Here is a 27,287-nt window from a genome sequence, read left to right on the forward strand (position 1 = left end):
GCCGCAGGAGTCATCTCTGCCGATCAGCGTCCTCGAAATTCGGGCCATCTTTCTGTCCCTCCGCCACTGGGAAAGGATCCTCAGGGGCCTTCCAGTCCGGATCCAGACGGACAACGCCACGGCTGTGGCATATGTCAACCATCAGGGGGGGACTCGGAGCTCCTTGGCCCTTGCCGAGGTATCCAAGATCCTCCTTTGGGCAGAGGCCACGGTTCCGGTGATATCCGCGGTGCATATCCCCGGCGTGGAAAACTGGGCCGCCGACTTCCTCAGCCGCGAGGGCCTCGCGGCAGGGGAATGGTCCTTGCATCCGGAGGTCTTCCATCAGATTTGTCTTCGATGGGGAACTCCGGATGTGGATCTCACGGCGTCCCGAGTCAACAGGAAAGTTCCGCAGTTCGTCTCCAGGTCCCGCGATCCTCTCGCAGTGGGCGTCGATGCTCTGGCCATTCCTTGGTCACAGTTCGAGCTGCCCTACCTGTTCCCACCCCTTCCATTACTTCCCAAACTGTTGAAGAAGATCAAAGCGGAAGGGGTGCCGGTCATCCTGATCGCCCCGGATTGGCCCAGGAGAGCTTGGTTCGCGGAGCTCGTCAACCTTCTCGCGGACGCTCCCTGGCGCCTTCCAGACAGGCCCGATCTGCTATCCCAGGGTCCGATCTGCCACCCGAATTCTCGGTCGCTCAGTTTAACGGCGTGGCTGTTGAGACCGCGGTTCTAAGAGCGTCCGGCCTTTCGGACCGGGTGATTCACACCATGATTCAGGCTCGGAAGCCTTCGTCTTCCAGGATCTACTACCGCACCTGGAAGGCCTACTTCCGTTGGTGCAAGTCCAACCGCGTTCCGCCTATGGTTTTTTCCCTGCCTTCTCTTTTGGCCTTCCTTCATGCAGGACTGGATTCGGGCCTGGCTCTTAGTTCCCTGAAGGGTCAGGTCTCTGCGCTTTCCATCCTCTTTCAGAAGACCTTGGCCTCTCGGCCACAGGTTAAGACCTTCTTTCAGGGGGTAGCCCACGCCGTCCCGCCGTACAGGGCCCCTGTGGAGGCATGGGACCTAAACCTGGTACTGGACGTTCTGAAGGTTTCTCCCTTTGAACCTCTTAGGGAGATTCCTCTATCAGTTTTATCATGGAAGGTAGCCTTTCTTGTGGCCATCACGTCCATTCGCCGCGTTTCCGAGCTGGCGGCCCTGTCTTGCCGTCCTCCGTTTTTGGTCATTCACCAGGACAAGGTGGTCTTCCGGCCCCCACCTTCTTTTCTTCCTAAGGTGGTTTCCACCTTCCACCTCAACGAGGACATCGTTCTACCTTCCTTTTGTCCAGCTCCGACTCATCCTCTGGAGCGATCGTTGAACAAGCTGGACCTTGTCAGGGCTGTGAGGATCTATCTGGACAGAACGTCCACTTTCCGGAAGACGGATTCCTTTTTCGTCATTCCTGATGGCACGCGCAGAGGCCAGCCGGCTTCTAAAGCGACCATTGCTCGATGGATCAGAATGGCAATTTTGGAGGCTTACCGGGTCAAGAACAGAGTGCCCCCTCCTGGGATTAAGGCTCACTCTACCCGGGCAGTCGGCGCCTCCTGGGCGGTGCACCACAGGGCTTCCGCCCTACAGCTGTGCAAAGCGGCAACTTGGTCTTCCATCCACACGTTCGCCAAATTTTACAAGGTCCATACCTACGCATCGGCGGACGCCAGCCTAGGCAGAAGGATCCTGCAGGCGGCAGTGGTGAGTCCTCTGACCTGATGGAAGTCTGTTTTTCCCGCCCTTGGGACTGCTTTGGGACGTCCCATGGTTCCTGTGTCCCCCAATGAGAGGCGATAAAGAAAACAGGATTTTTGGTTGCTTACCGTAAAATCTGTTTCTTGAAGCCTCCATTGGGGGACACAGCTCCCTCCCAATGTTTTTGTTATATGTTCTCTGACTGTTCTCACGTTTACAGTTCTCAAGTTTGTGGTTATGGTTTTTCAACCTTGTTTTTTCTCCTACTGCTTTCTCACTAACTGAAGAGTTTAATGCCAGTCGGTGGGGTGTACACTGCAGAGGAGGAGCTAACTTTTTTTTTTATTTGCATAGTGTCAGCCTCCTAGTGGCAGCAGCATACACCCATGGTTCCTGTGTCCCCCAATGGAGGCTTCAAGAAACAGATTTTACGGTAAGCAACCAAAAATCCTGTTTTTGGAAAAATCCTGTTTTCCTTCTTCAGGAAAGGAGGAAAATCATCCAAGGAAGAAGGAAAAGAGGGTTTTTCCAGTGTATCTTTATCTTAGTTTATTAGTGATTGTATCACATCTTATCCACTTTCAATATATTTCCACATTCACAGTAAATATTTGTAGGAAACTTAACTTGCGTAATGTCTTATCAGTTGCAACATTGACAGCACGGTCAAGGACAGTTGACATTTGCATTATTATTGACTTAAGGCTTGTCCCAAGATTTAAATGTTGGGCAAGTTATTGATGTTTTCAAATACATTACTTTAAAAAAAAAGAAAGCACTAAGCAATGCTTTCCTCCACTAGAACGCCATGCCCGGCTTCTGCTGTGGCCCCTGAATGCGACATGAAGTAGTCCAAGCTTTAACAGTTGAAGTCTGCACAGTTCTTCCTTCATCTTTTCCTCCTTCACCACGGGCCCCCTTTTCAGCACTTGCTCTGTGCAATGCAGATGTCTCGCTCGCCTGAGCAGTGAGAGGGGGTGGTCATTTGTGTGACCTGACCGCTCGCTGCTCAAGACGTCCGTACCCACCAAACGTAACTGCTTCGCCACCATCTCACTCACTCCAAAGACACACTGATCTGGGGAATCTAGATTCTGAGCCCCAATGGGGACAGTGCCGATAATGTCTGTAAAGTGCTGTTCAATTTATGGCACTATATAAGTGAGTAAAATAATAAGAGTACTTTATTTTTAACACCTTTCTGCCATCGGATGGAATAGTACGTCCGATGGCAGAACCCCCGCTTTGATGCGGGCTCACCCGCATCAAAGCTGGGACATGTCAGCTGTTTTGAACAGCTGACATGTGCCCGCAATAGGCGCGGGCGGAATCGCGATCCGCCCGCACCTATTAACTAGTTAAATGCCGTTGTCAAACTTTGACAGTGGCATTTAACAAGTACATCCGGCTGGAAATGCGCACACTGGTGACCCCCCCTCACATGATTGTGGGTCATCGGTGCGTCAGCGTAACAACCAGTGCTCTCCTGCAGACCTCTATGGTTGTTAATGCCAGATTGCTGTGAGCACCACCCTGTGGTCGGCGCTCTTAGCAATGCTGTAATTCAGCTACATAGAGGCCATCTGAGCATTGCTCATATGTAGCAGAGCCGATCAGGCTATGCCAGCTTCTAGCCTCCCATGGACGCTATTGAAGCATGGCAAAAGTAAAAAAAAAAAAAAAAAATTTTAAAAATATGAAAACAAATATAAAAGTTCAAATCGCCCCCCTTTTGCCCCATTTAAAATAAAACAATGAAAAAAAAACCTACACATATTTGGTATCGCCGCATTTAGAATTGCCCCTTCTATCAATAAAAAAATTAACCTGATCGCTAAACGGCATAGCGAGAAATTTAAAATGCCAGAATTACGTTTTTTGGGTCGCCACGACTGTGCAATAACGGGAGATGAAAACCATGTATCTGCACTGAAATGGTATTATTAGAAACGTCAGCTTGGCGCACACAAAATAACCCCTCACCCGACCTGAGATCACAAAAAATGGAGACGCTACAGGTCTCAGGAAAATTGCACAATTTTTTTTTTTCTTTTTTTAAGCAAAGTTTGACTTTTTTTTTTTTTTTTTTTACACCACTTGCATTAAAAAAATAACCTAGACATGTTTGGTGTCTATGAACTCGTAATGACCTGGAGAATCATAGTGGTCAGTTTTAGCATTTAGTGAACCTAGCAAAACAAAAGGCAAGTGTGGGACTGCACTTTTTTTGCACTGCACTTGGAATTTTTTTTTACCGTTTTCTAGTACACGACATGGTAAAACCAATGGTGTCGTTCAAAAGTACAACTCGTCCCGCAAAAGATAAGCCCTCACATGGCCAAATTGACAGAAAAATAAAAAAGTTATGGCTCTGGGAAGGAGGGGAGCGAAAAATGAAAATGCAAAACCGAAAATAGCTCTGGTTATTAAGGGGTTAAAGAACCGGTACCACAGAAAACTGCTGAGCTTTTTCCTTGGCTGGTGACTTGTACTGTATTAGTAGTCGTGTGATGCTTTCTGCTGTGGATTTTCGCTCCGATTATGTTGGGAGATTTGACCGGTAATCCACTGTATTTGCTTTAGCACATCACTACCGTCTTGTAACTGTGTGTGTAATGCACTTTCTTCTAGATACATGTCTGAGATTTCTTCTCTATCGTTCACGCGAGCAGCCCTGGTGGAGAAGTTCAACAAGTTGAAGAGTTTTCACTTAGAGGAAGAAATGAAAAGTCTTAAGTAAGCCCTTGAAAAGTTGTTTTGTGAAGATGGCTTGAAGAAAGCAATGGAATATTTCTGGTCATGCCTTATGTCCATGAATTCTGTACCTAACCAAATACAATGCTTGGGACTTTCACTCAAAGGGAACCGGTCACACTGAAAAATGCCAGACAGTGTGCCGGCTACATGTTATGTGGCAGGAAGACCTGAGGAGATTGTAGAAAAGGTTTAGCCAAACTTGCTATTTATTAAAGACTAGATGGTGGCCCGATTCTAACGCATCGGGTATTCTAGAATATGCATGTCCACGTGGTATATTGCCCAGCCACGTAGTATATTGCACAGAGCCACGTAGTATATTGCACAGAGCCACGTATGTCACAGGTTAAAAAATAAATGAAAAAACAACACAAGAAATAGACCATAAAAGGGGATCACCCAAGGCAATGGATTAAGTATGAAAATTACAAATTTTATTAGAATAAGTCATGGACACTGGAAGCAACCACATGGAGCACACAATTAAAAGCATTTAAAATTGGTCACACATGGGACCTAGAAACATGAACAAATAGCCCATAATAGAACCCGCCTCCTAAATGCAATCCCTCCCCAAACGCACTGTAATGGCTAATAATAATATATAGTACAGTGTAAGATGTCTGCATGAACAGCACTATTAGAGGGGCGTGGCCTGAGAGTCCATGTGAGCGGACGTGCGGCTGTGAGCTCCCGCCGCTGTATATTGTAAAATCCTGCAGAGCCGCTGCTGTTTGGTCCCTGCGGGGGCTTACTGGCTGCGGGGAGACTTGGAGAGGCCGGCGGTGCTGTTCGGTAGCGCTGGAACCGACGAACATGACCAGGAGACGGCAGAAGGACGCGGGAGCCGGGGATGCAGGCGCAATCCAAGATGGCGCCGACTTGAGGGAAAAGGCAGACAAGGAGAACGCCGCATGCAGAAAGCGCATGGAGGTAGCGGCAAAGCTCCAGCAGTTTGCGAGAGCGGAGGCCGCAGAGGAGGGAGCCGGAGCTGATACCGAAGAGGAGGAGGAGGAGGAGAGCCCAGCAGGAGAACATGAGGTACAACAGGGGAGAAAGGAGAGTAAAATGGCGGTGGCAGAAGGGGGACCCGAGGAAATGGCGCCAGAAGCTGAGCCTACCCTAAGAGACGTTTTTGCGCTAGTCTCTTCATGTAAACAATCTCTGACCATACAGATACAGGAGGTTAAGGGGGACACAGCCCAGATAAACGCAGCCATGCAGAAGATTGACAAACGTGTGGGGGAGGTAGAGGAGAGAGTGAGCACTGCAGAAGACCATATAGTGCAGCTGCAAAAAGCAGAGAAAAAGTTCACTCAAGCAATAGCTGAATTGGCTGCGAAAAATGAGGACCTTGAGAACAGGTCCAGAAGAAATAATATTCGCATAGTGGGCATCCCTGAAAAAGCTGAAGGGAGGAATCCAACGGAATATATTGAAAAATGGCTGTTAGAGACATTTGGAGATATGGCGCTAACAAAAGTGTTCGCGGTAGAAAGAGCGCATAGGGTCCCGCCGAAACCACCTGTCCCTGGAGCGAATCCCCGTACCATGCTCGCCAAAATTCTAAACTATAGAGACAGAGACATTATCCTGAGGAAGGCCAGAGACATGACGGATCTGACAGTTGAAGGCCAAAAGATTGCTATATACCCAGACTATTCTACTCTGGTGCAGAAACAACGGATGATGTTCACGGGTATCAAGAGACGGCTGAGGGAATTGGGTGTGCAGTATTCCATGATGTTCCCAGCAAGACTGAGGGTGGTGGCGTTTGATAAAATTCATTTTTTCCAGAAGCCGGAGGACGCTACCCAGTGGATCGATATTAATGCTAAAAAGCTTAAAGGAAAAGGAGACTGAAACTGTGGGAAGAGTCTGAAGTTGTTTACTTATCTGTCAGTTGGAAAAGAGTCATGTGATTGACAAGCTAAGGGGTTTGGGGGGGGAAGAAGGGAAAGGGATGGTGTAATGGCTGCTGGGAAAGGGGGAGGAAGGGTTTGCGACATATTTTAAGTTTATGCAGACTTCTTGTGTGTGCAAATAATTCTAAGTTAAAATGTTTTGAGAACGTTATTTTTCAAAATGTCTGAAATCCTGTTATGTACAGTGGTGGGAGGAGGGTTGGGAAGGTAATGCCAAACGGAGTGTTCGCTATGGGCGATGATGCCCCACTCTTGGAAAGAGGTGGAATGGTTAGATGTGAGGGGGGAAGGGTGGGAGGGGGAGTTGGGAGGGGGGGGGGGGAGGGTAGTTAGACAGCCTGAGCTCAAAATTGATGATACTTATAGTGAAGATGAGCCAAGTGATGGGGACCCGTTTTAAGATTTTGTGCTGGAATGTGAGAGGCCTAGGGGAGAAATCTAGACGTGCTGCGTGTTTGCAATATGCAAGAGACCAAAGGGCCTCAATGATATGCTTGCTGGAGACGCATTTGGTAAGGGAAAAAGTGGATGTTTTGAATAGACGATGGATCCAGAGGGGATATCATTCTACCTTCTCCACGTATGCAAGAGGAGTCTCAATCTTGGTTCCAGCGGGAGTTCAGTATGAGGAGGTGAAGGTATATGTGGACGTGGAGGGACAGTATGTACTATTACGGTGTATACTGTATGGAGTGATGCTGTGTGTTGCCGCGATGTATATTCCGCCTCCCTACTCTAGCAGGAAGATTAGAGAAGTAATGGAGCGAGTGGAAAAATGGGGACCGACACCGTTAATAATTATCGGAGATCTAAATAACATCTGTGATGAATATTGGGATAAAAATAAAAATACTCAGAATAGGTCGGAGGGACACATAACAACATTTGGCACCTATATACAGGAGATAGGTTTGATTGATCTGTGGAGGGTTAGACATGTGGGGGAGAGAGGGTACTCATGTTATTCACCGGCACATGCCACACTCTCTAGGATTGATATGGCTCTGGGTAACAGGATTTTGGACACATTGGTTGGGGAGGTGAGATATCTGCCAAGGGCCTTGTCGGACCATAGTCCAATTGAAGTAGAGGTTAGATTGGAGGGGGCTCGCTCGCTAAGTGGGAGAGAATGGAAGATTCATCCTAATTGGTTACAGAGTATTGAGTTGGAAAGTATAGGACGGGAGGTGGCGGAATTCTTTCTCTTAAATGATGGAAGCGCCGACGCTCTTACAATTTGGGATGCAATGAAGGCGTACCTGAGGGGACTACTGTTTAGGGACATTAGTAGGTGTAAGCGGAGGACGAGAGAGGTAGAAAAAGCGGCAGTTGAGGAGTTGAAGGAAGCAGAGGATGGGATGGCCACACTGGGAACCCCTGAGGCAGAGAGAAGAATGAAAAACGCACAAAATCATTTGGAAAAAATTCTGCTAGGCAAAGCTGAGAGGAAACGAGATTTCCAAAGGGTATTGTTCTATCAGGAGGGAGAAACAGTGGGACATATGCTGTCGGTAGTGGCTGCTGCTCAGAGAGGTTCTTCATATATACACTCTTTGGATTCTGCTAGTGGAGGTAAAATAACGGAAACACCTGAAATTTTGAGAGCCTTTGCGGACTTCTATGCAGATTTGTATTCCTCTCGGGTTGGTGAATCGGTCGAGGATGCACTGACTTTCTTGGAAGGTCTGGATTTGCCGAGACTGAGTGAGGCAGATAGGGAGAGCCTTGAGGCCCCTATCACTGAGGAGGAATTGAGTCGGGCATTGATGTCTATGGCCAATGGGAAGGCGCCTGGGGTCGATGGGTTACCCGCTGAGATCTATAAAGGGTTGGCAGAAGTGTTGATTCCTAGATTAAAAATGGTATTGGAGGAAGCTAGGTCTTGTGGGCGCTTGCCAGCCTCTATGAGAGAGGCCATAATAGTGGTCATTCCAAAGGAGGATAAGGACTTGGGGAAACCGGAGTCGTACCGCCCAATTTCTTTACTAACAATTGATGTCAAGCTTCTGGCCAAGGTGTTGGCTCTCCGCCTCTCTAGTGTTATTGCGAGTCTGGTGCATTCGGACCAATCTGGCTTTATGCCGGATAGATCAACGGCGATCAATTTGCGGAGGTTATATGTAAATTTGCAGGTAGAGTCTGATAACTGTGGTCGAAGAGTGATTGTATCGCTAGATGCACACAAGGCGTTTGACAGCGTCGAATGGGGGTACCTCTGGCAGGTGCTGGAATGTATGGGGTTTGGCCCGCAGTTTGTGGCCTGGATACAGCTGTTGTACTCATTACCATCCGCCAGAATTAGAGTAAATGGGGAGCTATCTCGTCCTATAGGGCTGGCTAGGGGTACTAGGCAGGGATGCCCGCTTTCACCCCTCCTGTTCGCGTTGGCTGTAGAACCTCTTGCTGCTAAGATTCGGCAGTCGGATGGGGTCCCTGGGTTTAGGTATGGCAAAGTAGAGGAAAAAATAGCGTTATATGCGGATGATGTTTTGCTGTTCCTGGAGGATCCAGACAATTCACTAAGAGGGGCCGTTGAAATTGTTGAGAGATTTGGTACTGTGTCGGGACTAACAATTAATTGGGATAAGACGGTTCTTTTTAGAGTGGATGACGTAGGAGAGAATGTGAGTGAGGATGTTGGGGATGAGAGGCTGAAGGTGGTTTCCCAATTTAAATATCTTGGAATATGGATTTTGGTGGCGGAGTTTCTGCAAAGAAATTTGACTCCTGTTATGGGGGTACTCAAGGCAAAGGTAGACGCCTGGAATAAGCTACATCTATCGGTCGTCGGTAGGGTAAACCTTATTAAAATGGTCCTTGTGCCCAAAATTCTTTATGTTCTGCATAACGCACCAATTTGGATCCCTCGGGGGAAGTTCAGGCAGATTAATGCCCTCTTTAGAAGTTTGATATGGGGTAGACAATATCCACGTATTAGCTTGGAGACGCTTCAACGACCCAAGGAAGATGGTGGTTTGGCTTTGCCCAACCCGGAAATATACTTCCTTGCGGCCCAGAGCCAGCATTTGAAGGGCTGGGCGCGAGGGGCGTCATCCAGTGCAGTACAACAGCTATTGGAAGAGGTGACGGACCGACGACCGATGGCCAGGTGTTTGGAGGATGGCTCATTGGGCGCGCTGGGGAAAATATACCCAACCCTGTTCCTGATTCGTAAATTATGGAATAGATTAAGGCAGATTCGTGGGGTTACAGGGTTGACTAAATTCACACCGATATGGTCTAACCACAACTTAAAGGATTTTGAGGCCCTGGGAGGATTGATGGAATGGCAGAATAAGGGAATTTGCTTTGTTCACCAGATAATCCAGCAGCAGGAGCTGAAGTCCTTTTCCCAATTGCAGGAAGAATTTGGTTTGCGATCCACAGGGGAATATCAGTATGCGCAGATGAGACATGCCTTTAGAGCTCAGAATAAGAAGGCTGATATCAGGGTTCAAGATGATATAGTGTTGGAGTATGTGTGTGGTGAGGGTACTACAAGGGGAGTTATTTCCACTCTGTATAAGGACCTTATGCACACATTTCTGCTAGATTTCCCTATAAAGGCGAGAGCTAAGTGGGAGAGAGAAGTGGGGCCGATGGAAAATGAAACCTGGGAATCGGTGATGGAGTGGGTTCCGCGACTATCCTTGAGTGAACCATATAGGCTCTCGCAGCTATACATTTTGCATAGGGTATATAAATCTCCGGAAGTGTTATACAAAGCGGGATTGCGTGCCAATTCTGGGTGTCCGAGGTGTGCGAGTGAGAAGGCAGGAATATATCACATGATGTGGACGTGTCCGAGACTGGCTGCCTTTTGGGTGGTGGTTTTGAGCCGAGTTGAAGCAGCGTATAAGTGCAGAGTTGTTAGAGACCCGATAGTATGTGTGCTGGGATATGTGGAAGAAATTGGAGTTGACAATACTTGGAAGATTGCAATTGCTAGGCTACTCTACATGGCCAGGAAAGTAATAGCACGAAACTGGATAAACGCGGAACCACCTGTGAGAAGGGAATTTCTCCAATATGTTCAACATGGTCTAAAATTGGAAAAGGGGGTGTACAGTAAAAGGGGGAAAATAGAACTCTTTAATAAAATATGGTCTCCTTGGCTTGATTTGGATTGAGGAGTATAGGCGTCGTGTTTCCTAAGACCTGGAAGAGGATAAATTACAAGAGGCAGATAATGACTCGGTGGGGTGGAGATTGAGACTGAGCTGTCTTATGGGGGAGGGGGGTAGTTGGGGTAATGTTGGGGTTTATTGAAGTAAGAAAATGTGTATCTGATATAATGCAATGTAAATGGCATTCTGTTGTTCTCCTTTTTTTTTTATATTGTTAATAAAAATCTATTTAAATTAAAAAAAAAGAACAGCACTATTAGAATATAGGGTAAAGCAACACAACCTTAGGAATACAGTTGTGACCATGATATAAAATGCACCAGTCTGTGAATACCTCACACCAGCAGGATTACCTATATAACACAAACAAGCAGATATGCAAAGCAAAGCCTTATTGCAATAACCTAAGACATAGACAAAAAGCTTAGTGAAGCATACACAGTGAATCAAATTGACCCCAAACCACACATATGGCATGTAGTTCTACTCAATTAAGATATAAAGTTGTATATAATACAAAGTTAGTTGTGTAGCGGTTCCACTGGTCTAGTCTAACGTGGTATATAACCCGTGCCATTAAATTTCAAAAGCTCCAATAGTAAGGGAAATGAAAGATCTGCTGAGGAGTGAGGATTCAGATCACGAATAACAAAAAACCGGTATGCAAACTCAGGTGCTGTTCAGGCTCTGTACACAGCCAAGGGGGGTATCGACAGGAGGAGCAGAGATCCGACGCGTGTCGCCACAGCAGTGGCTTCGTCAGGGGGTCTATTATGGGCCATTTGTTCATGTTTCTAGGTCCCATGTGTGACCAATTTTAAATGCTTTTAATTGTGTGCTCCATGTGGTTGTTTCCAATGTCCATGACTGTTATTCTAATAAAATTTGTAATTTTCATACTTAATCCATTGCCTTGGGTGATCACCATTTATGGTCTATTTCTTGTGTTGTTTTTTCATGGTTCAGTATAGCATAGACCAGGTTGGATCCCCGTTACCTATGTGGTGCCCCCGCTCTAGTTATTAGGTTAAAAAATAAACCTACTCACCTAACGATCCGAGGGCCCTTTGTAGTTCTAACATACTCACCATTCTGGTGGCTGTTCCTCAGCGTCCTGTCTCTGTGCCTCCTGGGATCCAACGGCGCTGTGCCGATGAGCGCGCGGCTGCCGACATCTTGCGTTCCCAGGATGCCTTGTGAAATTACCCAGATGACTTAGTAGTCTCGTGAGACCGCTAGGTCTTCTGGGTAATTTCGCAAAGCATCGCTGGGAAAGGAAGATGGCGGAAGGCGCGAGCGCCTCAGCGGACAACTGAGGGTGAGTATAGCAGGTTTTTAGTTTTTTTTTTATTTTTTATTTTTTTTTTTTACTATTTTAACATTACTTTTTTTTACTATTGATGCTGCATAGGCAGCATCAATAGTAAAAGGTTGGGGACACACAGGGTTAATAGCGGCGGTAACGGAATGCGTTACCTGCGGCATAACGCGGTCCGTTACTGCCGGCATTAACCCTTTGTTAGCGGTGACCGGAGGGGAGTATGGAGCGGGCGCCGGGGACACTGACTGCGGAGAGTATGGAGCGGAGCGCCGGGGACACTGCGGGGAGTATGGAGCGGGTGCCGGCCACTGACTGCGGGGAGTAAGGAGCGGCCATTTTCTTCCGGACTGTGCCCGTCGCTGATTGGTCGCCGCAAAACAGCCACGACCAATCAGCGACTTGGATTTCCATGATAGACAGAGGCCACGACCAATGAATATCCGTGACAGACAGACAGAAGGACAGAAGGAAGTACCCCTTAGACAATTATATAGTAGATGTACTCCCATGAACTTTTTTTTTTTTTGTCCTCCTATATATCTGTACATTATGTATGTACTATAGTGTAGTATATTGATATTGTCCCTTACTGTCTCTGGTGCCCTGCGCTGTTACTGTCCTTTTCTAAGTGACCTCACCGCTCTTCAGACTCTCGGGCGCACGTTGCGCTCTGTGTGACCTGGAAATGGCTTTTCCAATGTAAGCCTATGGAGCGTCCGAACGAGACACCATTGGCTTTTATTGTGAATGAGACTTGCGGCTCAATCATAGGGTGAACGGAGCGTGTAAAGCGCTATTGTGACTCGGAGGAGGAGCGAAGCCATGCTTGATACCTGAGGAGACAGCGATTAGTAAGTATGTTAACCATCCGACACTACAGGTTAGGGGAGGCAGACGTTCATGTGAGTGCGTGTTTGATTCTAACCTCTACTCTTACTCTGGAATTTTGGAATCCTACTTGGTGGTTGACCACTATCTGTACATAATGATTGACAGTCTCTTATTGATTTAAAGTCGTGCCCATTTCAGCTCAGGAGTCCAGTGGGTGGATATACTCCACTTAGGCTAGGTTCACATTTGCGGTTGAGTAGAGTAGGTATTGGTGTGCACTCAAGGTCACTGTAGAAGCGAGGTGCTGGTAGAACGGGCCGTGGTGGTCCCTGAAATAGCAAAAATTTACTGCACACTCAAATGGAATGATTTACAACCATCTGTGGAATTATATTTTAGACCAAATAAGTGCTAAGTTACAAAAATTGGTCCAAAACCCAAGTAAAGTAGAGACACCCGACGTTTCGACCCTCCCTGGTTTTATTCATGGGGTTTACTAAAAGACAAAGGGTAAACAAAGAACATGTACATATATACAAGAAAATAAGAACATACAGAAAAAAAACAGTATAACAATAAGGGTATGTTCACACGTTCCTGATTTCCATCCTTTTTTTTTCAGGACTGTTTTTTTAAAAAACTGCAGCTCTTGGCAGAAAACGCAGGTCCTTTTTTTTTGGTCTTTTTTTGTCCTTTTTTGATGCGTTTTTTGATCCTTTTTTTTTATCCTTTTTTTTTATGCAGTTTTCTATGCAGAGTCTGTGTTTTCTAGGAAGTTTTTTAGGGTTAAAATGGCTGAAAATACCCTACCCCTAACCCTACCCCTAACCCTACCCCTAACCCTACCCCTAACCCTACCCCTAACCCTAACCCTACCCCTAACCCTATTCTAACCTTAGTGGAAAAAAAAAAAAATCCTTAATTTTTTTTTTTTATTATCCCTAGCTATGGGGGTGACAAAGGGGGGGGGGGGGGGGTGACAAAGGGGGGGGGGGGGGGTGTCATTTACTATTTTTTTTTATTTTGATCACTGAGATTATATCTCAGTGATCAAAATGCACTTTGGAACGAATCTGCCGGCCGGCAGATTCGGCGGGCGCACTGCGCATGCGCCCGCCATTTAGCAAGATGGCGGCGCCCAGGGAGAAGACGGCCGGACGGACACCGGGACGCCGGGTAAGTATAAGGGGGGGAGATTAGGGCACGGGGGGGGGCATCGGAGCACTGGGGGGGGGGCATCGGAGCACGGGGCGGTGGGATTGGAGCACGGGGGGGCGGGATCGGAGCACGGGGGGGCAGCCACACTCCGCCCACGCACTTCCGCCCGCTTCCCCGCACTTCCTGCTGCAGCGGTTCTGCACCACAAACCGCAGTAAAACCCGCAGATATTTTTTTCATCTGCGGGTTTTACTGCGGGTTTGACCTCACAATGGAGGTCAATGGGTGCAGAACCGCTGCGGCTCCGAAAAAAGAAGTGACATGGTACTTCTTTTTTTCCCGCAGCTATTCAGCGCGACTTTTTTTTTTGATTTTCCGCATTGTGGGCACAGCAGTTCCTGTTTTCCATAGGGTACAATGTAATGTACCCTGCATGGAAAACAGCTGCGGACCCGCAGCGGGAAAATCGCGGCAATTCCGCATGAAAAAAAAGGATCGTGTGAACATGGCCTAATAAAAAAATTCTCAAGGTGCAAATGGCACAAATAGGATTGCATCCAGGTCTAATACATTAGTCGATATCTAGCTACCTAATACAGAGCCATAGAAATAGGGTAGGGAATAAGCCATTCAGTATCAACAAATTTATGAGCATGCTTGAGTCCTAAGGAGGTAGGTGTAGGACATAAAAAACCTAGGAGGTTCCAATAATGAAGAGAACCAGGAAGCAAGGACAAGGGAAATAATCCAAAATAGCATTTGTATGGTAAATACCTTGGGTTCAAAAGGAATGGGAGCTAGGGTTAGGGAATAGCCGTATATAAGCTTCCAAGCTAGAGAATATGGTAGAGAAACCTATTGTAAGAAAATTGTAAGAAAAGGGTCTGCAAGATCTTATTCAGTAGTGGTAGCAGGTGGGGCAATTATCAAAGTATAAAAAGTGATTTTTTTTTTGCGATAAATAATGTGACGTTTTTCTTGAAATAAACATGTTAGTGATGCAATGTGCATCACTAACGACATTGGGGTAGTTTAATAGCAAAAAAGGACGTAACAGGTTAAGTGGATTGAAATTTAAGAAAGATGATTTCCAGTTACTGTATGTGCTATTTGGTTTTACAACGACCGCTACATCTGAAACTATTTAAGGTCCGTTTACCTGGCACGATACAACATAAGCTTTTACTGATCCGCGGTCATTTAAATGCCTGGTTACGCAGGCAGACCAAAGCCAATGATGCACACTGAGCGATCTGAAAAAATGAAAGTAAATACTGTCAGCATGTTTTTATTATGTAATCTGACAGCAGCATAATGTAGGGGCAGAGACCCTGATTCCAACATTATATCACTTTCTTTGCTGCATAGCTCGAATGTTCGGCTTCGTATAACCTCACTGACGCAACTAATTAGCAGCTTACTCTCAATATAGATTGTTACAATCAGTAGTTTGACTGTGAGGCAAAAGGCCAGGTGTACGGTAGTGATAATGTTATGCTGGTAAAACACTGGTTTTATTGAAAATGCAAAACACCACTTGGCAAGGGACACCTCACTGGAACCGGTGTCTCTGACCCTACAACACTCTCTTCTCTCAGCTTAAAAGGCAAAACCCCTCTGACATTCCTTATAAATGTTTACTACTTTTACAAATTAGCCAAAAGACCCGTTGTTTAACTCTTTTAGAAAAGAAATGTTCATGTTGTGCTCTGCTTACATATGCTTCTTCATGGGCTTATGACAGGTCACTGATCCCTTGGTGACCTACCCCCTATTTTACATATTGAATATACTATTTGATTTTACTGTTGATAATCTTGATATTCAATATTGTTGTCAATAACTATAATATTGTGGTTATCTGTGAGGTTTAGAAAAAAAGTACATCCTGAAAACTGGCGCCTGCGCAGTAGCATCTATCGCTTACCGATAGATCTGTGCATGCACAGCTGACTTCATTTTGTTGGAGAAAATTTTTTTTTTTTTTGCTGCAGCAAATGGTGGCAGCAGTAGCTTCTATCGCTTGCCGACCGATTCTACTGTGCAAGCGCTGCCATTTTGCTGCAGCTAAAAATGTTTTGTAATAAATACGTACTAACATCGATCAGTAAGAGATGCTACTGCACTGGTGCCATTTTTCTGGATGTAAATTTTCTTTTTTTTTTCTAAGCCTCACAATAACCACATTATAGGTATTATCAACAATATTCCATATCAACACTTTTATATGCAGAATGTAAAATATGTTGCAGGTCACTGAGGGATCAGTGTACCTGTCATAATACCATACAGATGCATATGTAAGCAGAGCACCACTTGAAGACACCAACCCCTCCCCCGGCTATTGGAATATGAGAATCTCATTAACTGACAACTACAAATAAAGGTTAAACCAGCTAAGGGCTGATATTGATAGTCTGGGAGGGGGCCAATATCCATGGCCCCTTCCTAGGCTAAGAATATCGGCCCTCAGCCACCCCTGAATTGGCACTTGGCCTCCGCTGCTCTTTCCACTTGTCGTGATGTGGTGGCAAGTGGGGTAATAGTATTGGGGTTGATGTCGGCATTTTAATTGTTAGCTGACATCCAGCCCAGGAGTTAGTAATGGAGAGGCGTCTATAAGACGCCTCATTACTAACCGCATAGTCAAATGTAATAAAGACAAACACTGTAATTTATTTGAAATAAAAACTCCCCAACCATCTTTTACCCATAAATTAATATAAAAATAAAAACACAAAGTAATCCTCACCTGTCCACAGATAATCCTTCTGTGATGATGCTGTCCCATGACGTCCTCCTGCTCTGCTATATCCGGATGGTTTGTTGAGCCTTGGCATGATGCGACCGCTCAGCATCCAGCCGGACACGCTGAGACCGCAGCTTGAGAAAGCTCGTGCAGCATCTAGCACTGATGTGAGTAAGGTCCCCGGAGTTCATAACCGATGAACCCCGGTCACCTTACTGACGTCACAGCTCTCATCATGAGTATTTTCTGTATGATACAGAGGATCACTGTATGTAAAAGGTGATGTTAAAAATGCACTGCCGCCGCATGTTAACCTATTTCTGACCTCGGACGGGATAGTACGTCCGAGGTCCGCTCCCCTGCTTTGATGCAGGGCTCCGCGGTGAGCCCGCATCAAAGCCGGGACATGTCAGCTGTTTTGAACAGCTGACATGTGCCCGTAATAGGCTATGTAGCTGAGCCGATCGAGTTGTGCCTGCTTCTAGCCTCCCAAAGAGGCTATTGAAGCATGGCAAAAGTAAAAAAAAAAAAGTTGAAAAAAATGTTAAAAAATAAAAAAAATATAAGTTTAAATCACCCCCCTTTTGCCCCAATCAAAATAAATCAATTAAAAAAATCTAAAATCTACGCATATTTGGTATCGCCGCGCTCAGAATCGCCCGATCTATCAAATAAAAAAAAGCATTAACCTGATCGCTAAACAGTGTACCGGGAAAAAGATTCAAAACGCCAGAATTACGTTTTTTTGGTCGCCGTGACATTGCATTAAAATGCAATAACGGGCGATCAAAAGAACGTATCTGCACCAAAATGCTATCATTAAAAACGTCATCTCGGCACGCAAAAAATAAGCCCTCAACCGACCCCAGATTTTTTTTATTTTTTTAATTTATTTATTTATTTTTTTTTAGCAAAGTTTGGAATTTAGGTAACCTAGTCATGTTTGGTGTCTATGAACTCTTACTGACCTGGAGAATCATAATTTCAGGTCATTTTTAGTATTTAGTAAACCTAGCAAAAAAGCCAAACAAAAAAGTGTGGGACTGCACTTTTTTGCAATTTCACCGCACTTGGAATTTTTTCCCCGTTTTCTAGTACACGACATGCTAAAACCAATGATGTCGTTCAAAAGTACAACTTGTCCTGCAAAAAATAAGCCCTCACATGGCCAAATTGACAGAAAAATAAAAAAGTTATGGCTCTGGGAAGGAGGGGAGCGAAAAACGAACACGGAAAAACGAAAAATCCCAAGGTCATGAAGGGGTTAAACAAATGCTACTTAGTAAGAATCCTCCTTTTCAGAAACCACATCCGACCTATTTTATTTACGCTGATGAGTGTGATTCTTAATTCAAGTGATCAAACACGATCGAGCCAGAATTCACATCAATAATACAAGAACATTCATGTGGAATTTCGTCCAAGACTAAATTATCTTTGGATTCTTTGGTTATGTGAAAGTGATGCAAGCATCGCCCCCATATGGTTTCCACAGTTGCCTGTGGTAATGTGATTGAGTGAGAACTCTACTGAGGATACTACTTTATGTTCACATGTGGCAAATTTGTGTTATTGCAGTCCATGCCGTACATCTGACTGGTGTAGAGTTTTCAGGATATGCGTAGACCTCTGAGGAGCAACGCAGACAGACATTTGTGCCGAAAATCTGCAGACCTTTACTGACTCTTCCCTGTGTTCTCTTATCTTTCCAGGGATCTGCTGGAGTCTACACCATCTCCTGTTGTATTCTGCCACAATGATGTTCAGGAAGGTAGGTGACCACTAGCCTCCTCTAGAATGGAGATGAAATGCAGCAAGTTGTCGCAGCGGATTTTCATAATGTCTATTGTTCAGCAGCTGGGACACTAGTAACTAACCAAGATTCCTTTCTATGATGAAGACTATTTCTCAATACTTCTTCACATAAGCAAACATTTTAGTGGCATGAAATTGCTTGAAACAACTGTTCTAAATTCAGAACAAAAAACTGTATATTGCAGTATTTGTACCTGCGCTTAGCCTAATAGGATACTATAGTACACAGACACGATGGGTAATTACCTTGTGGGTGGAGGCTAAGCGCAGGTACAAATACTGTAATATACAGTTTTTTGTTCTATAGCTCCTTCTCTTCTCCTCGGTGTGGTGAGGAGCAGTACCCGCAGCTACCTCCATCCATCTCACAAGCGCCGCTAGTACATATACTATTGTATTTATAGCTTTGTTCTAAATTCAGTTTTCGCAATCTTCTAGAACTTCTCATTGGAAGACATTATTATTTGAAATCTGACATGCCAAATTAATATTTAGGGCTCTCATTCATCTGCGTAACTAAAATTGCTCTGATGCTTATCTTGAAAATTAGGTCGAGTGTCATGCGAGTACAATACGATTTTTCTTCAGTACCATCGGTATGACGTTAAAAACACATTGCATACGAACATCAGCCTTTACATACTGTTAATCTGTCATTTTAAAGCTAGTTTGCAAACTAATAAAGCAATCTTATATACGGATATATGCATAGAATAAATAGGAAAGATGTCCTGCAGATATTTAATGTCAAAAGCCCCTTGCATATAATTGACCAGCACACTTTTTAGTGCCTTTCATGTGGCACTAAAGGGTGTTTAGTGTTATGATGCGGTGGTTTAGGAGCAACATAGAACGAGCTCTGAAGGAAGTGGTAACTGTACTGACCGCAATCCCTAAGCTCAACACAACACTAGAAGTAGCCGTGGAATGCTCCTAACTCTCCCTAGGCATCTCGTCACAGCCTAAGAGCTAACTACTCCTAAAGAAAGAAGCAGGAAAGCTATCTTGCCTCAGAGAAAATCCCCAAAGTATAGATTAGCCCCCCACAAATGACTGTGAGTGGAGAGGGAAAAGACATACACAGAATGAAACCAGGATGAGCACAGGAGGCCAGTCTAGCTTGATAGATAGGACAGGATGGAATACTGTGCGGTCAGTATAAAACACTACAAAAATCCACGCAGAGTTTACAAAAAATCTCCACACCTGATTAAAGGTGTGGAGGGCAAATCTGCTTCCCAGAGCTTCCAGCAAGACAGAATTAATTCATACTGATAAGCTGGACAAACATAGAAAGCACTGAACGGATAAGTCCACAATCTGTGAACAGAACAGAGCAAGCAAGAACTTAGCTTTGCTGAACTGGTCAGGAAAACAGGGAAATCCAAAGAGATGTGAATCCAACCAGAAACCATTTACAAGTGGCACTGGCTGAAGGAACAGCCAGGCCTAAATAGCCGAGCAAAAGAGACGATAAGTGGAGGCAGCTGATGACAGCTAACTCCAAGGAGCAGCCATACCACTTGAAACCACAAGAGGGAGCCCAAGAGCAGAACTCACAAAAGTGCCACTTACAACCACCGGAGGGAGCCCAAGAGCGGAATTCACAACAGTTTAGCCTTATTAAACCTATTAAAAATTTTTTTTTAAAAAAATGGCGTGGAATATATATATATATATAATTTCGTTACGCCGCTATTAACCCTGTGTGACCAACTTTTGCAGCATCAATAGTAAAAAGATCTAATGTTAAAAATAATTTTAAAAAAAATCATTATATACTCACCTTCCGGCGCCTTTCCCGCTCCTCACGACGCTCGGGGCCAAGCATTGCGCTCTCGCGAGATGATGACGTAGCGGTTTCGCGAGACCGCAATGCATCCTTGGGACCGGAGCGTCGCTAAACGCCTCGCCTGGATCCGAGGGCCGCCGGAAGGTGAGCATATAACTATTTTTTATTTTAATTTTTTTTTTTTGTTAACACTTTTATGCACTGCGCGGGCTGTGTTATGCACTGCGCGGGATGTGTTAAAGAGGGGGGCCCACTGAGACTGTTTCGCCCGGGGCTGTCAAAAACATGTAGCCGGCTCTGGCTTCACTGATTGTTCGCGGCCGGCCGGGTGTGACCAATCAGCGACAGGCGCAGTCCGGCCACGAATTGGTGTGGAATTTGAACCACGCTTCGCTAATTGGTCGCGCCCAGCCGAATCCTGTGTATAAATTGCATTATTCTGAAAACTTCATAAATAAACTACATACATATTCTAGAATACCCGATGCGTTAGAATCGGCCCACCATCTAGTTTTTAATAAACAGCTGAGGCAAAGCAGACAGCTGTGAGCTGGTGTTATTATTCTGGTAAGTGGATGATATCCATAGAGTTTCCCAGCCTATTAATCACATCACTGCTGTTTGCTTTGCCTTTACTGGTTATTCCCCCAAAAAATGATTTGGATTCCCCCGTCTATTTTTATAAACCAGCAAAGGCTATCACAGTTCAGGCTGTGGATCTACTGTACTTGTCTGATCTGTTGGGTTTCCTTTGAGATGTGTGCATAAAAATTGGACAGCATACTCGTGGTTCATGTGCCATACAATTCATGTTTTTTTATTTATTTATTTTTCTTGCACCCATTGACTTGCATAGGCAACACTGCAACAAGTTGCTATTTTATTTTCTCCATCTGTTCTGAGCTGAGAAAAAAAAATCGCAGGTAAGCGCTGAATCATTGAATAGCACTAGTCAGAGTGCAATATCCTTTTTTTTTTTTTTTTTTTTTCTTTTTTATTGCATTTGTCCGATTTATATGCAAATGAGAACGAGCTCTTACCCTGACAATAAATTGCCTGGGGCTCCCATACATGTTAGACTGTTGGCCGAACCGTCTATGCACATGCGGTTTTGTAATGTGTATTTTGGCCACACCGCTTGTACATGAGCAGGCTCAGACTATCCACAGGTGAGTCCCCAGTGGTCCCCGCAGTAGTGGCCCCCCACCCTTCTCTATAGGCAGTAGTTGCTACAATACACTGGTTTCTGAATATACAGGCAGCATCTCATCATTCATCCCAATACACCGTGTATAATAGAAGCAGAGGTAAAATGATGAATGAGGGGGGCAGGTAACTGAACAGCAGGCCCCCAGAGTCGATGTAACTTGGTGGACCCTTGGCACCAGAGCCCAACACTGTACGTGAAGTTGGTTGTCTTCTAGGATCTCTCACGCTCTCTATAAAGGTGCATAGATCTTCAACATTCTGGTTACAATATGATTGTGCCCATAGATTGTCAATCAGTGACACTTCTGTTATTTCAGGATATCCATGTGGCTTAGACTTTGATCCGATACCTGTAAAGAATGCCCTTTCTACCTAAAGTCACTGATTTGTCTTTCTCTGATAGGAAATATCCTGCTTCTGTCATCCCGTACCTCCCACCCATCAGATAAACTCATGCTCATTGACTTCGAGTACAGCAGCTACAATTACAGGTCAGGAAAGTCCGCATGAGCTTGTTCTCTCAAATATTTTGTAAAAAAAAGCGTCTTTAGACAGCCCCTTTTAGCACGAATAAATCTAGGGAGTGGGTAAAAGTAGGAAGACCTTGGACTACTGAATCCAAAGCAACAGGCAGCACCAGTCGGGTCCCTGGTCCGTGTGTGGCATTGCAGCTCGCTCCATTGAATGAAGTGCAGTGCCAAACACAGCCTGTGGACGAGAGTGGTGCTGCCGGGCAAGAAAGCCATGTATTTCTAACCGAATACAATCCATTTAATTAAATGAAGCTGGAAAGACTGCAGGTACGGCTTTGTTCTACCAGATGACACTGGTAGTCCAGCTCCAGGCACATCAATATGTGCCATCACAACAAGGTTTGCTATGCCTCCAGGCGCAGTCTCAAGATCATGGAGCAGATTACAACTTTTCATGAATGAGATGATCGTAGCCATGCCCAGTCTGCGCCCATTTGAGATGTTGGCCCGGACTGGCGTGAAACCACCAATAGTAGTTAACATTTTTTTTGCAACTTCCAAGTTGCATAGAAAGTTTGCGACTTAATGTGTTGTACATAAGAAAACGGGGCTCGATTCATGAAGGTCCTTACGCCAATGTTTGTGCACAATTTTCCAACAGATTCGCCAAAATGTATCATGGCATACAACAAATTGCCAACTATCTGTATTGGGATCTGTTTACTCTGCTCTAATCTTCTGAAAGAGTTTAGTACCTGCTTCTAAAGGTACCTTCACACAGATCAACTTTCCAACGATCACGACCAGCGATACGATCTGGCCGTGATCGTTGGAAAGTCCTTGTGTGGTCGCTGGAGAGCTGTCAGACACAGCTCTCTCCAGCGACCAACGATGCCGAAGTCCCCGGGTAACCAGGGTAAACATCGGCCTCGCCGTCAGCATCCCGCACTGACTGTGAGCGCCGGCCGGCCGTAAAGCAGAGCACAGCGGTGACGTCACCGCTGTGCTTTACGGCCGGCGCTCAGTCAGTGTGGGAAGCTGACGGCGAGGGATGTGACAGACACTGGAATGTAAGTATGTAGTGTGTTTTTTTTTTTTTTTTTTACATTTACAATGGTAACCAGGGTAAATATCGGGTTAATAAGCGCTGCCCTGCGCTTAGTAACCCGATATTTACCCTGGTTGCCAGTGAACACCTCGCTGGATCGGCGTCGCACACGCTGATCCAGCGATGACAGCGGGTGATCCAGCGACAAAATAAAGTTCTGGCCTTCTAGCTCCGACCAGCGATGTCACAGCAGGATTCTGATCGCTGCTGTGTCTCAAACACAACGAGATCGCTATCCAGGACGCTGCAATGTCACGGATCGCTATCGTTATCGTTCAAAAGTTGCTGAGTGTGACAGTACCTTAAGAGCTGAGGCTTTTCCTTAGATTGTCCCTGTGCCTTACCTGTAGATAAAACTTATTATAGGTCTGGACAGCATCACGATGCCTCGGGGAGTCCTGCTTATTGCCAAGAGTAGGATTGTAATGTCCACGTTGGTTAAAGCCTAGTAGAGAAGTTCCGTCCCTTCTGTGCTAGACTTTTGCTTCTGTGTATTTGTTTTACATTTACCATTTTTCATGGTATACTTACAGCCATTTATCTTTTCTGTCCTCAGAGGTTTTGACATGGGAAATCACTTTTGCGAGTGGGTATATAACTATCAGCATGATGAGTGGCCTTTCTACAAAGCACAACTGAGCAACTACCCCTCGCGGGAGCAGCAGGTATCTGTTAGATCTTCCACTAGATATGTGTACAAGTTGCATCTGGAGAATTGTACTATTGTATCACGTCCAAAAAGCTGGCACCTGCACCAGAAAACCCTCACTGCTTGCAATGTGAGGATTCACAAGTCTACAGTCACATAGTGACACATAGAGAGACTGCAGACTTGTAGATGAAGACTCATTAATGACCCATGAAGTACATACAGTTGTGGCCAAAAGTATTGACACCCCTGCAATTCTGTCAGATAATACTCAGTTTCTTCCTGAAAATGATTGCAATCACAAATTCTTTGGTATTATCTTTTTTTAATCAAATAGATTTTTATTGATTCATAAAATGCAATAAACATTTAACAATAACACCTGTTTTACAATCTCCCCCCCCCCCCCAGCATTAACCCCCCTTTACCTAACCCACCCCCCTTCATCCCCATCCCTCCCCCCTTTCCCACTTAGACAGCTCACGTCCTTCTTTTAACATGTCTTGTAGCATTATATACTGTAGTATAATATTTGGTATTATCTTCATTTAATTTGTCTTAAATGAAAAAACACAAAAGAGAATGAAGCCAAAAGCAAAACATTGATCATTTCACACAAAACTCCAAAAATGGGCCAGACAAAAGTATTGGCACCCTCAGCCTAATACTTGGTTGCACAACCTTTAGCCAAAATAACTGCGACCAACGGCTTCCGGTAACCATCAATGAGTTTCTTACAATGCTCTGCTGGAGTTCTCCAAACTGCCATTTTTAGATCTCTCCACAGGTTTTCTATGGGATTCAGGTCTGAACTCATTGCTGGCCACCTTAGAAGTCTCCAGTGCTTTCTCTCAAACCATTTTCTAGTGCTTTTTGAAGTGTGTTTTGGGTCATTGTCCTGCTGGAAGACCCATGACCTCTGAGGGAGACCCAGCTTTCTCACACTGGGCCCTACATTATGCTGCAAAACTTGTTGGTAGTCTTCAGACTTCATAATGCCATGCACACGGTCAAGCAGTCCAGTGCCAGAGGCAGCAAAGCAACCCCAAAACATCAGGGAACCTTCGCCATGTTTGACTGTAGGGACCGTGTTCTTTTCTTTGAATGCCTCTTTTTTTTCTCCTGTAAACTCTATGTTGATGCCTTTGCCCAAAAAGCTCTACTTTTGTCTCATCTGAGCAGAGAACATTCTTCCAAAATGTTTTAGGCTTTTTCAGGTAAGTTTTGGCAAACTCCAGCCTGGCTTTTTTATGTCTCGGGTAAGAAGTGGGGTCTTCCTGGGTCTCCTACCATACAGTCCCTTTTCATTCAGACGCCGACGGATAGTACGGGTTGACACTGTTGTACCCTCGGACTGCAGGGCAGCTTGAAGTTGTTTGAATGTTAGTCGAGGTTCTTTATCCAACATCCGCACAATCTTGCGTTGAAATCTCTTGTCAATTTTTCTTTTCTGTCCACATCTAGGGAGGTTAGCCACAGTGCCATGAGCTTTACACTTCTTGATGACACTGTGTCTACCGTGCACAGGAACATTCAGGTCTTTGGAGATGGACTTGTAGCCTTGAGATTGCTCATGCTTCCTCACAATTTGGTTTCTCAAGTCCTCAGACAGTTCTTTGGTCTATCTTTTCTCCATGCTCAATGTGGTACACACAAGGACACAGGACAGCGGTTGAGTCAACTTTAATCCATGTCAACTGGCTGCATGTGTAATTTAGCTATTGCCAACACCTGTTAGGTGCCACAGGTAAGTTACAGGTGCTGTTAATTACACAAATTAGAGAAGCATCACATGATTTTTCGAACAGTGCCAATACTTTTGTCCACCCCCTTTTTTATGTTTGGTGTGGAATTATATCCAATTTGGCTTTAGGACAATTCTTTTTGTGTTTTTTCATTTAAGACAAATTAAATGAAGATAATAACAAAGAATTTGGTTTGCAATCATTTTCAGGAAGAAACTGAGTATTATCTGACAGAATTGCAGGGGTGTCAATACTTTTGGCCACAACTGTATTCATCATTGACCCATAAGGAATGTATTAAGCCAGTTCAGAAGCTAAACCCACTCTATATACTGAGCGGATGCCAGCCGTGTTACATAGCAGACAACATGCAGCGGCTGGAGCTTATTTCAGTTGTCGTGGTTTAACCATTTCAATGCCGCTGTCACTCACAAAATTAGCATTGAAGTAATGTCAATGCCAGGGGACACGTGCGCACCAGCTCATGTCTGCCCCAGCGCATGATCGCGAGGAACCTGCTGAAGGCCCCCATAAGGCCATCTTGTGTTTTCATGTGAAGTTTAGCCACATGCTGAGCTTGATAGAAGAACTTCTATTTTTCTATGTACTGCAATACCGGAATACTGCGGTATATAGTATAAGCAATCAAACACTTGCAGGTAGAAGCCCAGTACAGGGACTAAAAAATAAAGCAAAGATGCGAATAGTGGGGGGAGATTGGTGGAAATGCAATATGTGTGTGTGTATATCTACTATATAATTGTCTAAGGGTCACTTCCGTCTGTCCTTCTGTCTGTCTGTCTGTCACGGTTATTCATCCACTGATTGGTCGCGGCAGCAATGACAGGCAGCTGGCGAGACCAATCAGCGACGGGCACAGTCCGGAAGAAAATGGCCACTCCTTACTCCCCGCAGTCAGTGCCTATTGCCCGCATACTCCCCTCCGGTCACCGCTAACACAGGGTTAATGCCGGCGGTAACGGACCGCGTTATGCCGCGGGTAACGCACTCAGTTACCGCCGCTATTAACCCTGTGTCCCCAACTTTTTACTATTGACGCTGCCTATGCGGAATCAATAGTAAAAAATGTAATGTTTAAAAAAATAATAATAATAATAATAATAATAATTAAAAAAAACCTGCTGTACTCACCCTCCGTTGCCACTCGCGCCGGCCGCGGGCAATATACTACGTGGCTGGGCAATATACTACGTGGCTGGGCAATATACTACGTGGCTGTGCAATATACTACGTGGGCTGTGCAATATACTACGTGGGCTGTGCAATATACTACGTGGGCTGTGCAATATGGTACGTGGATATGCATATTCTAGAATACCCGATGCGTTAGAATCTGGCCACTATCTAGTGTGTGTGTGTATATATGTATATGTATAGTGCCTACAAGTAGTATTCAACCACCTACAGGTTTAATAAGATGCAAATTTTTATAAAGTTTAAACATAAGTGTGGGTCAATTATTATTCAACCCCTAGGTTTAATATTTTGTGGAATAACCTTTGTTTGCAATTACAGCTAATAATCGTCTTTTATAAGACCTGATCAGGCCGGCACAGGTCTCTGGAGTTATCTTGGCCTACTCCTCCATGCAGATCTTCTCCAAGTTATCTCTGTTCTTTGGGTGTCTCATGTGGACTTTAATCTTGAGCTCCTTCCACAAGTTTTCAATTGGGTTAAGGTCAGGAGACTGACTAGGCCACTGCAACACCTTGATTTTTTGCCTCTTGAACTAGGCCTTGGTTTTCTTGGCTGTGTGCTTTGGGTCGTTGTCTTGTTGGAAGATGAAATGACGACCCATCTTAAGATCCTTGATGGAGGAGCGGAGGTTCTTGGCCAAAATATCCAGGTAGGCCGTGCTATCCATCTTCCCATGGATGCGGACCAG

The 27,287-nt window shown here is 45.0% G+C and overlaps 1 protein-coding gene across 1 annotated transcript in view; it reads left to right on the forward strand.

Moving 5' to 3' along the window:
- Nucleotides 1–27,287, forward strand: part of CHKB (choline kinase beta) — an 81,684-nt gene that overhangs the window by 14,979 nt on the left and 39,418 nt on the right. The window contains exons 5-8 of the mRNA XM_069765499.1: nt 4,354–4,458; nt 18,303–18,361; nt 21,810–21,897; nt 23,544–23,652. Coding sequence (XP_069621600.1) covers nt 4,354–4,458; nt 18,303–18,361; nt 21,810–21,897; nt 23,544–23,652 — 361 coding nt within the window. The remainder of the gene's footprint in view (nt 1–4,353; nt 4,459–18,302; nt 18,362–21,809; nt 21,898–23,543; nt 23,653–27,287) is intronic.

Source organism: Ranitomeya imitator, chromosome 4, assembly GCF_032444005.1.
Source record: "Ranitomeya imitator isolate aRanImi1 chromosome 4, aRanImi1.pri, whole genome shotgun sequence".
Classification (NCBI taxonomy): domain Eukaryota; kingdom Metazoa; phylum Chordata; class Amphibia; order Anura; family Dendrobatidae; genus Ranitomeya; species Ranitomeya imitator.